Raw genomic sequence first — 15202 nt, 5'->3', positions numbered from 1 at the left:
TAATTAAATAGACTTTGATGTCCATGGCCTGCTAAAGGACTTGGCTGGCACAGAGGCCCATCTACAGAAGTGTTAGCTCTGTTGTTTCTCAGTATTCTTGCTCTGGGTACTGCACCACAGTTAAGCCATGAGCAGCAGGTCAGCCGGAGCTGTGCCAGAGGAAGAGGTGGTCTTTGGCAGCTCACCCTCTTCCACCTTCTCTGCTGCTCCAGCAGAATTTTGTGGATATTACTACTTCCCTTCTCAGCAGATCTGCCAACAGAATCACTTGCAGGTTTGCAGCAAGCTCAAAAAATTGACACATTTTTGCAGAAACGGGGATATGAACAAACAGAGCTGACAGATCTGAGAGGACGCAGAACAAAAATAGGAATTTGAAGCAGACTGCAGACATGCCTCAGTCCATATAAGTGGTTTCATCCTATAGGCATGCTTATGTTGTACAAGAAGATCACAGTTTTCTCCCAGACTTTCAGATTATGCTCTAAAATTTTGATTTAACTCTTTCAAATACATTTTAAAATTATTGCTCTGGTTTTTTAGCAGTAACCTGCTTTAAAAAAGTTAAAGCAGAGAAGTCAAACTATTTATCATGCAGCCAGCACTGGATTCAGGCCACCTTCCCTAGAAGTTGTTATAGTGTAGAGATAGTAAAGATAAAGTGGAATGGTAACTAAAATCACAAAAAGCAAATGCAATGTTCATTTTCTCCTAACATACATAGTGCTGGTTATGCTAAAAAATAAATACAGAAATAAAAAATGAGACTAAGACATTGAAACTGATCTCTTGGTTTGACAACAGGACTGCCAAGTCAAGGATACTTAAGCCAAGGAAAACCAAGTTATTTTGTTGATAATGTCAATGTATTTCAGCAGTGTGCCCCAATGGTACAACTTTTCAAAACCAATGATGATTAGTTTTGGTACTGCGCTGCAAAGCCTGGTTCCAGCTCTCATTTCAATCCTGCGTGTCCCTGTGGTGCTCTGTGGAGGTGTGTTAAATTCACAATTTTGCCTCCAGTTAGAGAAATCCTTGTGCATGCTAAAGGTCTGCAGAGTGTCCCAGGAGGTTTGCTGGGCAACATGTAATGTTTTATTAAGCTTTACATTTTGTAAATGTATTTCAAAACCAAGACCTTAGTTAAAACTATACATTGGGTAATCAAGATAATTATTTCTTGCAACAACTTGGAGCCTGTTAACCCACAGGGAGTCGTCTCAGGGTATGCATCACCAGACACTGCCCTTGTTCTAGGACGCTGCCATAGTTTGGCCAGGGGATCCCTCTGCTTGTCCGCAGATCCACCGGCCAAAGTGAGCACAGGCAGCTTGTCACAGGCATAAGTGGCTGTACATCAAGACTGCTCATCTCTTCTCCCAGCTACGACGGGGAAGAAAATTAAATCTGTAGAGACTCCCTGGAGAGGCAAATGCTGCCAAGGTACTTCAGGAAAGAGCGCTCTTTGGATTCAGTGTTCAGATGGGGCCACAGAACTCCTCAGGTCTGGGACTCCATAAAGATCTAGAAAGCCCATTCGGGGCCACTCCTGGAGCCCTGCGTGCCCTCTTCCCCGCAGGCTGGGTCCAGAAGGGTGGCGAGGATGCCACCTCCGTCTCCGCCGGCGAGCGGGCGCGCCCAGGTGCGCCGTGCCGCGCCCGGGCGGGCGGAGCCCGCGGAGCCTGGCAGCCATGGGGCCCGGAGAGGCGCTGCCCGCCCGCCCTTCCTGCATGCGGGTCCGTGTCTGCCCGGCCGTCCGTCCTGCCGTGCGGGTCCGTGTCTGCCCGGCCGTCCGTCCTGCCGTGCGGGTCAGTGTCTGCCTGGCGGCGGGGCCGGGGCACCGCGGGAGGGCGCGGGGCTGGCTCGGTGTGCGCGGAGGGTTCGCGTCGGTCGGGACGCGGCCGTGCGCTCCTGCAGCCCCGGTGTCCGCAGCCCCCGTAAGATTTTCCTCCGCCCTGGCGTCACCCCGTTGTTTTCCGAGGAGTGGCTTGGGTCCGGCGTCGGGGAGGCTCCTGCGCTTCTGCCGCGGCTGCCTCTTTTAAACATCTTGCCAGCTTTGTTGTGTGCCTTTTTGGTGAGTCTCCACTCCAGGTGTGCCAGGGAAGAATTCCTTGCTGCTTCTCGATACACCCACTTTTGGGCCCCAGGAGCTGCGCCTTGGCAAAGGTGGGCTTGGTATTTCCTGGGTGACCGAGAAAGGCGTTTCATGTTTCTGCCAGGGGTGAGCTGAGTCATAAGTTCGTTAGAAATGGTTAAATTATTGTCTAATCAAAGCAGTGAAATTATTATCTAGTCAAAGTTTTCGAGATGACTTAGGACCAGTATCTTCAGTGGCAGGTTAAGAACCAAGTTGGCTGTCACTAAGCCTGGCAAGTCAGCCCTAAACTGCAGAATGACAGCAGGCTAGACATGTCACAAGCTGTGTGTAGCACCGGGGTGTCTGGTCTACCCAATTCAGATAGAGAATATTTAGGTGTTTGAGGGGAAAAAAAAGAAAAAAAAAAGCCGAATCATAAAGAAAGTTTAAAAGTTACACCAGCAACTGTCTTGGCTCAGACTGGTTTCCTGTTGCTGCCAGCCTTGAGTCAGAGCTGGGAGAGATTGTTTCTGCTAGGAGGAGTTCTGCTGACAGGTTCATGTTTGTTGACATTTGGAAGTAGGAGGTGAAACTAGCTTAGCTACAGAAACTCTGTGCTGAGCAAGCCAGGCAGCCTCAGTGATTTGTCATCTTCCTCAGCCTTTCCAAGTGATCTTCAGACTGTTCACAGGGGTAATAAAATAACAGTAATTCCTGGATCAGCCTCCTCTTCCTGTCTCTCAGGTGGTTCTTTGGTCTGTGCGGTTACATGCCACTTTTCATACAAGTGGAACAAATGACTTCTTTTTTTCTTTAATCATGAGAAGCTGCTCAACCAAATAAACAGATCATAAGCATTCAAAATTACACCTCTCAGTGATAAATCCATTATTTCTTTGTGTATGTGGGCAAGGATTGTAATTCAAAAAGGAGAGAAACAACCTGTGGCAGTCACTGGGTGACTTAGTACAAATGGCATGATTAAATTTTTCTTATGTCGTAAGGTATGCTGAAGAATGAAAAGCTTTAGAACACCTAGAAAAATATTTTGTTTCATGTGAAACAAAATAAGCCTGCCATTTATCTGCAGCTAAATGAAAATACCCCAGTCACCGAAAAGGAGGAAAAAAATTGTTGTTATTTTCTTCAGGTGTGTTTATCTTCATGTTTTCTTTTAATTAAAGGCAAGAATGTTAGTGCTTCTCGCACCATCCTGGTTTGGCATCAATATAGGTATTGGGAGCTAAGGGATGTCATTCATCTCTCCATTGTTTTTTTCACAGAATAATAGAATAGTTTGGATTGGAAGGGAACTTTGAAGGCTATTTAAACCAACCCCCATGCCATGACCAGGGGCATTTTTATCTTGACCTGGTATGTGTTTACTAAAAGAAAATATATTTACGCTTAAAGGACTCTTCTGTTATTTTGTTTTGTGATTTATTCTTCACTAATTGTGTCAAAACAAGTATATGCAAATTTTTCTTCTTCTAAGACTATACTTATAGTTTAGGATTTTAAAGTACTTTCAGGTGCAAATGCTAATTCTGTATTTTTACATTATCCAACTGTAATTTCTAGTAATGATAAGAGTGTAGAATAGTATCTATCCTATGTATTATGCAACAGTAACTGCATGTTGATTTAAATTCTCTAAGATTTTAATCTTCAGCTGTGGAATATGAACATAGCTATCTTGTGGGAACATACTTAGCAATACAAAACAACTCCTGTTATATGGAAACACTCTTAGCAAACAAGGAAATGTGTTTGCACAGCCTGCAAATCAAATTATAACTTCCTGTAGTATGTTTGTTGTAAAATATGGAATGAGAAAACTGGGAGCAGGTACTCGCTCTACTTCCTTACTTGTAAAGGGTGCTGTCTCCCAGAGCTGATACCAGCATTGCCAGCTGCAAATAGGATATTTTTAGGACCTTATGTATTTTAACTATTCTTTGTTAAACTGTATTAAATGAATTATCCAAGTCTGTTTCTTGTTCATTGGTCAGTGGAGTACTTTTGATATAACATTCTTATTTCCAGAGCTTACGTGTGAACAGAGAGGCACATCCTTCTCTACCAAGTCCCCAAGAGGCATTTCTTCAGCTGGGAAAGGGGAGAAGAAAAAAAAAAGAAAAAAGGGAGTGTGTTACTGATGCTGTCACTCTTCAGGATGAATCGTTCATGTGTTATTTTAATTACAGGGAAAACATGGAAAACAAAACTATTTGTTGCATCCCCTGCTCTCTATGTATCACAGTGGACTGAGCTTTTGTACTTCTGCAAATTGTTTCATATTTTAATTGTTTCATATTTAAATGTGTCTTCACAATAAGCCTTCTTTACAAAAAAGGTTGTTCTTAAAAGTTTTCCAGGCTAGAGTCTATAATCCACACTGAGATGTCCACATCCAAACTGAGATGTCAGCCTAGAGTGCCTAAGCCCTGTTGCAGCTTTGCTGCCTAACCCCTGCTTCCCCATGAAAAAAGCAACTCCTCTCGTTCTTGGCAGTGCAGTACCTGTTCTTCCTTTAGAAACTAATCTAGGCTGATAACAATGATGTCATTCCCAGACTGTCATCATAGTGTTGCTGATAATGCTTGGCTGGCTGAGTGTGAAGCTTTGGTCTCTGCTCGGGATCACCCAGCTCTCCAGCAGTGTTGCAGGGATAGCTGGGGGAACTGTCCCCTGTGGCCTGTGATCTACCTCCACCCAGAGCTTACTGAGCTTAGATTAAATTTGCTGGGAGGTGTAATGAGGCCTTCACCTGAAAATTTTGTGATTGGTTAAATAAGACTTGGCTCACACAGTATTCACTGAACAGTTTTCATAAAATGTGTTAGTGCCCATATGCAGTGAGAGTTTGCTCCCTGTTTGATTTTCCTTCCTTTTTTTCCATTTGTTTTTCCAATCTCAGCTACCAGTGTAAAACCAGAAGCCTTGAATAGCAGCAGGCTTACTTTAACAGGCAAAGTCCAAAATCGGATTTGGCTGTATTTTTGTGGTCTCTGCACAACAAAAAGGAGTCCTTCATCTTCAGGTTTCAGGTTAGCTTTTAAGATTTTGAGTTGAATTTTAAATTGAAACTAATATTTTTTTGTTGCATTGCTTGGTATTCCTCTTATTGCCTGTCTGAGCCACTGAAGTGCAAAATACGGATGTAAAATAATGTAATCACCTGTGAGCTACAGGAGTGGGTAATGACCCAGGGCAGCACTGTGTACATTGTGTGGGTTTTGTGTGTTATTTGCACAGTCAGGAATTACAGGTGCTCTGCAAAGACACGAAAAGGAGTGAGCAGAGTGAGGACAGGACTCTTCCACAGCTGTGTCGTGAATCATTTGTCCTTCTTTTTCTGCTCCCAGGTGCTGTGCTCTCTTTTTCTTGCCCTGACTCCTGCCAGGCATGGTGCCAGATCATCAACGTGCCTGAATCACACTCTCCTCTCCTCACCTCTATGGAGGGGACTGGCAATGAAACAAACTGGAGCATTTCCCTGCCTTCTGGAAGCAAATACCACCTCTACATTGGCTTGGCTTTGGCTATAGGCTCCAGTATCTTTATTGGTTCTAGTTTCATACTTAAGAAGAAAGGACTTTTAAAACTGGCAGACAGAGGAGTCACCCGAGCTGGTACGTGATGGTGCTATCCTTGCTCCTGATGGGGACACAAACACCTCTTCTAACTTGACCAAATCAAAGTTCAAGTCACAGATCACATGTTTGAAACGACTTTAATGGTGATCAGAAGTCCTGTCTTGGTGAGGGATGGAGACATGGTGTTATTTCTGTGTGTGATTACAGGAACTGGGATTTCAGAACTCTTAGGACTATGGGATATGCAGGGGGTATTAAATCTAGTGAGCTGGTGCTATTTCCTCACTGAGAGCAATCAGTTACCAAAAAAAAAATTCTCCATTTGTCTTACCCTCCAAAATGTCCTTCTCCTTCTTTTCCCCCTCATTTGAAATTGAAAGTCTTAAGCTGGTTTAGCTTCTTGGTTTTGCTCAGCTTTTTCAAAGTGAGTGCAATGAGTTGTAGAAATGACAAGTTTCTACAGTTAGTACAACTATCCCTTCATCAAAGTCAAGAGATGAACAGCTAGAAAAAGAACAGTTTCACTAATCTCATAATTTCCTTTGCATGGATTTTAATACAAAGCATTAGCAGTTTTTGTTGTTGTTGTGTTTATTGCAAAATATTATTCTAGAGAATTTGGTTATTTGAAAATACTCTGATACTGAATATTATATATACTTATGTTTAAAGTTTAAAAAAAAATCATGTACACAGGGGCATTTTTCTTTATAATTTCTTTCAACTTAAAGTAAAAGGAACGTCAAACAGCCATTGACTGTATGAATATATTGGATGTGACCTGGAAAAGCATTTTAAAACACTTCTTAAGCTCACCAACAATCTTTATAAACATTTTACTTTTGCTTGAAACTTCCCCTCTGCATATATTTAGTCAAATAGCAGTTTTTAGAAGTCAGAGTCACAAAGCAGTAGAGTGGTTAATGTCGGTCAAAATCAAATATTCTTCTTGTTGCATCCAGGTAACATGCTCTTTTGGTACTTTGTAAGTGCAAATGTCAGGTTGTACTTTTTGTTTCTTACAATAAGGTGATTTGTTTCTTCTAAGATAAGGGGTTTTTTTCTCTTTCAGGACAAGGTGGATATTCTTATTTGAAGGAATGGCTTTGGTGGACTGGACTGCTATCAAGTAAGTCAGCTCTTTCCTCTCAGCCTATGTGTAGATCTACAAAAAGCAGATTGTTTTTATTAAAGAGATTTATTATCCGATTTTTCATTCCCTTCACTTAAAAGAAATGTCCTTTCAATCACATTCATGACAAGCTGTTCTCATACGCCATCTTTCAAATACTACATTTGGTCTTCAGAGCTCTTTGCAGAATAACTATCTTTTCTTTAATATCTGGTCAAATGCCATGGAATTGCATCTGTCCAGCTTCTAGGAGTACTTAGGAGAAGAGTATTTTACTTTCTTTCAGCATTTATTAATTGTGCAGCTAATTTTGTGCAGCACAATTTATAATTGTGCATATATAGTGCAGAAAAAAGATTTTGGTTTGTATTTGCTATCATAGTTGTGATACAAAATATTTACAATAGTGTGATTTCAATATTCTCCTCCAAGCTGATCCAAATGTTCTTTCTTCTGCAGTGGGATTAGGAGAAGCTGCAAACTTTGCTGCCTATGCCTTTGCACCTGCAACCTTGGTTACCCCCTTGGGTGCCCTGAGTGTTCTCATAAGGTCAGTACCAATTGGGAGCAAGCCTTGGCAAATGAACCACTCAGTGCGTGAGGGAAAAAATACTGTCTTTGGCTGGAAGTAGAGATTTTTAATAAAAAAACTAAAAAGCAATTGATGGGCAGAAAATGCTTTTTGTTGCTTGCTGGAAAGATATTTTTCCTTATTTAGAACTGAGTTATCTGCGTAGATAGAATCAAAAGTCTTGTTGCAAAGGCCACCGAATGCCTTCCCAGTAGCTTTCCGCCTAGATGACAAAGTAATTCTTATCAGCATAAACAAGGTATACTGCTGATAGAAGGTAATTTATCTATTCCTGGAGAACTGGAGCTTTTTAAAAAACTGTTATCCTGTTCTTCAGCTGTGACTAAACTTTAAATAAAAATACAGCATTCCTTCACAAAATGTTTTCAAAAGTGTTTATATTTATAGGAGCATAATTTCATATTAAGGCACAGTTAGTAAACCTTCTGATTTTGTTTTTTCTTTTTGAAATCTTTCTGGAAAGAAGGCAATGAAAATCTAGGCTTTCTTCTCTATCCACAATTGAAATTTGTGGTTCTTTTGAAACATAAATGTCCTTCACAGACTTATTGTTTCCTATGTATGAAGAAAAAAATAATTTCCAAGTTCTTAAGCACATACAGTAATGTGGCTATCATAGCAGCAGAAAAGACATGTACTGTGCATACAAAAATTTTATAGGAAATAATCTTGTAGCAAAATGAAATTAGAGTATTTTAAATGTAAAACTCTGATTTTTAAGAACTGAGTATATTATATGAAACACTGTGTTTAAAACAATATGCGCCACATATTAAAAACAAAACAAACCCCAACCAAAAAAAAACAAAATAAAAAAAAACCCCAACCAACCAACCAAAAAAAACCCCCGAGGATGCTTGGAATAATCTACCTGCTCAAACTGCAGCTGTTCTGTCGTAGCAAAACTAATGTAACAGTCCCTGCAGTGGTGCTGGGGTCAGTGTGTTGGTAAATGCAGATCAGCTGTCTGCCTGGCTGCTGTGCAAAAACAGCTTGAGTTTTATTGCCCTCTTCTTTGATGGGGATAGCAATCATTCAAATTTTCATGAGACAGAGGGGTTGTTAGAACTTCATGTCAGTGAACTCATTACCCTTGTGTGAAAAAAAAAGTCTGTATTTTGATCAGTAGGTTGAATAACTATTTGTGAGTGTGTTCACACACCATTAAGCCTGTGTCTGTGCCCAAGGTTGTTCTCTAACAGGCTAATCATGCCCTGTGAGTGGTGTTATTTAGGCCATGTTATTGTGCTTAGGTTAAATAATCAACCCCAGGGAGATCCTGGGGTTGATCTCTGAATGGGGAGACATGCCTTCTCTGTGTTTTGGGGGGAGCCTGGCAAGCCAGGCAGAAAGTGTGCCTTGGTGGGAGAGCCTGGGGAGGGATGAGGAACAGTTTCCAACACTCATGTTCATTGGTTGTAGTGGCAAATGAAGTGCTTTGAACCATTTTTGGAAGAAAGAAACAGCTCTTATGGTTAATCTGCAGTGAGAGTGGATACCCTGACTCAGGCAATCAGGAATGAGAAGCTCCTTAGCAAATTGGACCCTTTTATAACCTGGAGGGAAGTGATGAGAGTTGCTAAACTCCCTAAAACCTGACCTTACCTTCTTGGTCATGACCAACTTTCTTGGAAAAACTCCTTACAATTTGATTGTTTCAGGCTGGCTTACCATGTATCCAAATTCAAAAGAGGTTTTCTGTTATGCTACACAGAGAGATTTTGAATGTCTTCTGTGCCTGGTGGAGTTGAACATTTTATTTCTATTTTGCTGAACAGTGCTATACTGTCATCCTATTTTTTAAATGAGAAGCTGAATATTCATGGAAAGCTGGGATGTGTACTGAGCATTTTGGGGTCAACAGTCATGGTTATTCATGCTCCAGAGGAGGAGGAGGTCACCTCACTAGATGAGATGGAAAGAAAGCTGCAAGATCCAGGTCTGTATGCAATTGCAGTGAAGACATGCTGCCGTTCATAGGGAAGTGTCTAGGACACTGAACAACTCTGAGCATGTTTGTGGGCATAGTCTGGTGTTGTGTGTATTATTCTTTCCTTTCCTTTTTTTTACAGCATTTGTTACATTTGCTGTTCTCCTGACAGTCGTTGCCCTTGTCCTGATCATTGTTGTGGCTCCAAAGAGAGGTCAGACAAATATATTGATCTACATTTTAATTTGCTCCCTCATCGGTGCCTTCTCCGTCTCGTCTGTGAAAGGCCTGGGTATTGCCATTAAGCAAATGCTGCAGGGGAAGCCAGCCTATCGCCATCCCCTGGTTTACATTTTGGTGGGCATCTTGGTGCTCTCAGTCAGCACTCAGATCAGCTACCTCAACAAGGCCCTGGACGTGTTCAACACATCCCTTGTGACACCCATTTATTACGTGTGCTTCACTACCACAGTGGTGACGTGCTCCATCATCTTGTTCAAGGAGTGGAGCAGTATGGAACTGGGTGATATCATTGGAACCCTGAGTGGATTCTGCAGCATCATCATTGGCATCTTCCTGCTGCATGCTTTCAAAAACACTAACATCACCTGGAGTCAGTTGATGTCCACTGTTGCCAAAGAATCGTCACCGCCTCACCGTGAATTTGAAACCAGTCACACTTTGCTGGAGAGTATGGAAGACCCAGCTTTGGCATATGAGGAAGACAACATTTTATTTAGTCAGTGAAACACTCAGGAGTGTTCATCATCAAAGTATCATGAATTGCAAACTCAGCCCACCCATGTCTACTAGAAAGCTCCACTTTTCTGCCGTCCTCTGGAAATTTGTCTGTGAGGTCTGTTAAGTGTGAACCACTCCTCTCTATGTCAGCTGTTGCCAGTAATGAGTGAACATGGTCAGTAATTAGCACAACAGACAGAAACCTGGTGGTGATTATATGTTAGGTGATGAAAAACGTGGTACTTTTTTTATGCAGCGTCTCTTCCTGGGAAATTTTAGAAAAAAAGAATGTCTTTGTAAGCCATGTTTAAAAAATGCAATTTTCTTTAGATGATAAAAGACAATCCTTGCTGAAGTAGCAGGTACTCTGCTATTATCTTGGTGATGGCCTTAATATTTCTGGCTTTCTTTAGATTTTTATAATTTATTGCCAAGCGAGCTTGTAGATTCTCTACATGAAGGATATTCATTGGAGACATAGTATGAAGAAAACAGTGTTTAACCATTTTAATTTTTCATATAAAATTTTATGCAAGATTTTTTCACTTTTGATGACTGGCCAATGAACATTGATTAGATGGCACAAAAAAATTTTAGCAAATACAATTCTTGATACATCTCAGGTTTTCTACCCAAGGAATCCCTGAATGTACCTGTACTTTTTTATTTCAAAACTAAGACCAAGTTTAAGAAAAAAAAAATTTCATTAGAGGCCTGAAAACAGCTGCTACTGGCTTAAAAAGTTACATGAGGTTGTAGAATTAAGTATTCAAAGGCAGGAGAAAACCAGAACATGCAATTGAAAATTTCCCCTTTGTTTTACATTATTTTGAGGATTACAAAGTGGCTTTACTTATTTCCATACTTCTTCCTAATACAGCCATCTATTAATTAGAACCCATATAGGCTTTTCAAAATTTTCCTCATTTTCTGGGAAGGTATTGTTCTTTATTAATAATAAAGCAGTCCTATTAATTTTTATTCTTAGTGCAAAATTCATTCTACAATCCATACACTACTTCTAAAAATACTACGTAGAGGATGGGCTGTAGGCAAGGGGTGAGAAACATCAGAATGTCTCTTTTTTTTTTTGAGTTTGGACTTCTCTAAAAAATAGTATCCACGCCTTTTAGATGTTTTACAATATGTTAACCTACCTTGAGGCCTTGAAGATTGGTAACTGTACTGTAATACTGTAGTTCCTCAGTTGTGGTCACTGGTCTTCCTGTCACAAAAAAGCTTGCACAGTCCATGGTTTGCTCATTACAATCCTCTTTGTTTTCCACTTTGTAAGTAAGTAAGTAACTTCAGCAATCAGATGTGTGGTTGGTGACAAGCTCATCAGAAAGCAGCATTTCCAGTCTTTGGATATTTAGGTGTGAGTCCAAAAAGTTTGCCAGAGGATGCCAGCACTTCAGCAGTTAAAAACTGGTTTTAATCAGCTGAAATTTATATGCCAAGCAGAACATCCTCATGAAGCAAGCTGTATATTTTCTAATGTTCAAAAGGTTTAGTGGAAGACAGTTTGGATGGATAGAAAATTGGTCTGCCAAAGAAAGTTCATCCTTTACAAAAAGGTTGCTGCTTATATTTCATATATTTGTGTGGCATCACTGTTACCCAGCAAAAGGGGCATTTTCACCAAGAATGTACTTGCCTTCAAAATATAATGACATTGTATACATTATCAATTTGGAGTATTTTTCAGCTTGAGTGATGAAATTCACAGCAATTCTTTGCTGTTAAAATGCTTGTGTTAAAAAAGCTTCATACAAGAAAATCTACTAACAGGGTTTCATTACTTCTTAGTTAATGTAGAGAATACATTGGTTTTATTGACCAGATTGAAGCTTCAAAATCTTAATAGTTAAAAAGAAGTAATTCAAACAATAAAAAGAATAAAGATGGAGGGGGTTTTATAGTTTGTTCTTTAATAAAAACTTGAATTGCTTTTTACTCTGAATTACACAATTCAAAGAATAACTGAAGAAAATATTGACTGCAAAAAAGAGAAAAAGAAATGCTTTTGCATAGTTTGTGGCTCCTTTATTTGCTTATAGAGTCATCACTGTGATGTGACCAAATGAGTTATTTGTAAGAAATAGCAACCAGTCCAGTTCTTGAATGGGTGTGCATTGGTATTTTTTAAAGATATGTCATAATACTTTATTTGAGAAGGATGTGGACTCCTTATATACCAACTGCTGGCAATAATTAGCTCATACCAAGCAAAATTCCTGTATTTTCTACTGGACCTGTGTTTCTGCTGTTAAACATAAATAGCGACTAATATTAAATGAATGTTATTTTCTAACAATGTCAAAAAAACAATGGTTATTTTCATGATGTAAAAGAAGTCCATCATGTTAGAAATAAATTAGTGATTAATTTTTTTTATAAAAACATTTGTTGTAAGATATGCTATTTTTTTAAATGTTGATATTTAGTTACTAGTTTGGAATAACTTTGATTTTTTTTAATTGAAATTATGCTAATATTTCTCTTGTAATAAATTATTCATGGTTATGTACTAAATTATCTGTGTTTTTTAAACAAGGGATAAAAAAAGAGTATCATTCATATTTCTAAGCTAGAGAAGAAAACCCAAAGCATGTGTGTCTCACAGCCAGTCTCAGTGGACAGTGTTTCAGTGAGTTGTCAGGTTTTCCAGGCAGTGAAATGAAGAACACTATTTAAAGTAATTAGATGTGTTTTGGTATGTAGGGCGAATGGTTAAGAAGGAGAACAAAGCAATCCTCAGAGGTAATACATTGCTAACCAAATTACAGCTTTTAAATGCTGATACTAAACAAATCTTGGCAGCTACTCATTATGACCATATCTCAGGACAAATTAATGGGCAATAAAGTTCCTTACATAGCTGCACCAACTAAATTTAGGTAGGTCAAGAAGACTTGGATAGGTTAAAAAAATCGGTACGATTTTGGAAGGAAAAACATCAGTTATTAGTTTCTATAGAAATCTGTTCTACCATCTTCACTTTCCAGCCACACTTGAAAGAACCATGCTACAAAAAAAAAATCTTCATCCCAAAAGGTACATATTCAAAACTTCAAGCTCCACTCATCAGGGTTGCATCCTGGAGCTATATGGGGAATTGCATACTTCTGAAAAATGCTGTTCTCTCATTCTTTAAATTCCAGCAAAATAAAACTGGCAAGTGAGCTAAGAAGTGTCCTTCCAGCAGAGCAGGTTTGCACTGACTCCTTTTGGGCAGGTTTTAAAATGGTGCCATGGTTCAGCACATGGGTGGGAGGCTGAGCAGGAGCCAGACTGGTGGTGCACAGGGGAGGAGGGATGGTGATGTGCTTTGGTGGGCTTGTAGGGCCTCCTGTCTGTGAAATCTGCTGGGGGGAGAGGGATGGGGGCAGGAATTGGTCTGAAACAAGTCTCACCAGCCCTGTACACACTAGTTATTGGTCTGCATTGCTTCTCATGAGTACTTTGACAAAGGAATTCAATTCACTTTCTGAAAATAAATTCCATTTTGTCAATAATGCATTTTTTATAGAAAAGAGATGTATCCTAAGTGGCTGGCTCACAAAAGCTTGGAGTTCTGCCTTTTTTTTCCTCCTATCCATAATACAGACTTGTTCCAAATTTTCTGATTTTTGATCAGCAAACAGTAGCTAAATTTTTACAAATGCTGAACACTCCTGCAACCTTTGATGTAAGCTTCCCTATATGGAGGTGTCTCCCTGTATGGAGGTGTCTCCTTTACTGCTTTTTCCAGGTATCATTTTCATCACATGGAATTTAAAAAAAAAACAGTGAACAGACATCTCTTTATGGTCAGTGACAAGGATGTCGCTCCCTATTCACCCATTTTTTGCTTAGAATATGGTTGGAATTTGAACTAAGCTCACAGTCACCATGAGATCTAAGATGGCCTACTCAGTCTTTATGTAAGGGTGTAACTGTTCTGGTAAATAAACACACTGTAGATACCTGACCTTTGCACTGCAGACCATTTCTTGCTGCCAATTAAGCACCAGTTTCACTGACTCTGAAGCAAGTTCTTGTGCTTTTTCATTTATTTACTGTCAGCTTGATGATAGCAGCTGTTAGATTTATTCTGTGTCAGAATGTTAATAACAGCTTCTCCAAATTTTTCCCCAAGAAAATCTTTCCTACAGAAGGATTATATTGGGAAGTGGAAGCCTGGTATGCAAGCATTATTGGCTCCAGTTATTAGACCAGCATGTTTCAAGGATGGGTGGAAACCTGAATATGGGTCCCATATTCACCATGGGCCAGCTCAGTGAGAGGCAGGAGCAAGGTTCTTTGAGTACATAAACCTAATGGAGCTGTTTTTACTGCATGGTGCTGTAACGTATTACACATTAACTTGCAGTAATATGGCAAAACCAGTTTTACAAGACCTGCTTAAAAAGATGTCTCATATATTATTCAAAGTCCCCATTTACTTTATATTGTGGAGAGAGTTTGAATTTCACATTGGTAGTGCATCATCTGCTGAAAAGCTTTGTACTTCTGTGGCCTGAGCATAAACTGTGGTGAGCTCCATGTGTGTACTGTGTTGCTGTCTCAGTCTTGGCTAGGAGGGAGCAGAGCCAGGACAGCTGACCTTAAGTGGCCAAGGGGATATTTCACACCACAGAACATCATGATCAGTGTATAACCGGGGGGGAGAGGGAGGGAAGCTGGCTGGGGGCTGCTGATTACTGCCTGTGGATGGGCTGGGCATCGGTCAGCAGGGAGTGAGCACTGGTACTGGGCATCACTTGTTTCTCTTGGCTTCTATTCCCCTCTCCTTCTCCTTTGAATCCCTATTGCTGTTGTCACATTTTACTTTGTTTCAGTTGTTAAGCTGTTCTTATCTCATGGACAAGTTTTACTTTCTGACTCTCTGTCCCACCAGGGCAGAGGCAGGGAGCAAGCAGCTGGTGGAACTGTTGCCAGCTGGGGTTAAACCACAACAATCACAGGTCTGCATTTAGTCATAGGTCTGAGAAAGGGTTGAATGCTCATAAATAAATTGATTATGAAAGTAAACAGTGACATCGATTCTTCTGGGAAATTACATGAAATAATGAGAATATCATGGCTTACTTGATGCAGAAATACCTTAGAAGTGTGTTTGAAGGTA

General features: G+C 40.1%; 1 protein-coding gene across 1 annotated transcript; it reads left to right on the top strand.

Annotated features, from left to right (window-relative positions):
* Positions 1 to 1603: 1603 nt before the first annotated feature.
* NIPAL1 (NIPA like domain containing 1) lies at positions 1604 to 12402 on the top strand. The gene is given in 7 exon segments (XM_059844883.1): positions 1604 to 1665; positions 1667 to 1740; positions 5446 to 5712; positions 6749 to 6805; positions 7268 to 7358; positions 9179 to 9339; positions 9473 to 12402. Coding segments are annotated over 7 exon segments (1317 nt in total). The 3' UTR covers positions 10078 to 12402.
* The last annotated feature ends 2800 nt before the right edge of the window (positions 12403 to 15202 follow it).

Source organism: Haemorhous mexicanus, chromosome 4, assembly GCF_027477595.1.
Source record: "Haemorhous mexicanus isolate bHaeMex1 chromosome 4, bHaeMex1.pri, whole genome shotgun sequence".
Taxonomy (NCBI): domain Eukaryota; kingdom Metazoa; phylum Chordata; class Aves; order Passeriformes; family Fringillidae; genus Haemorhous; species Haemorhous mexicanus.
The sequence above is the reverse complement of the archived record's forward strand: the minus strand, read 5'-3'. Positions and strand labels throughout refer to the sequence as shown.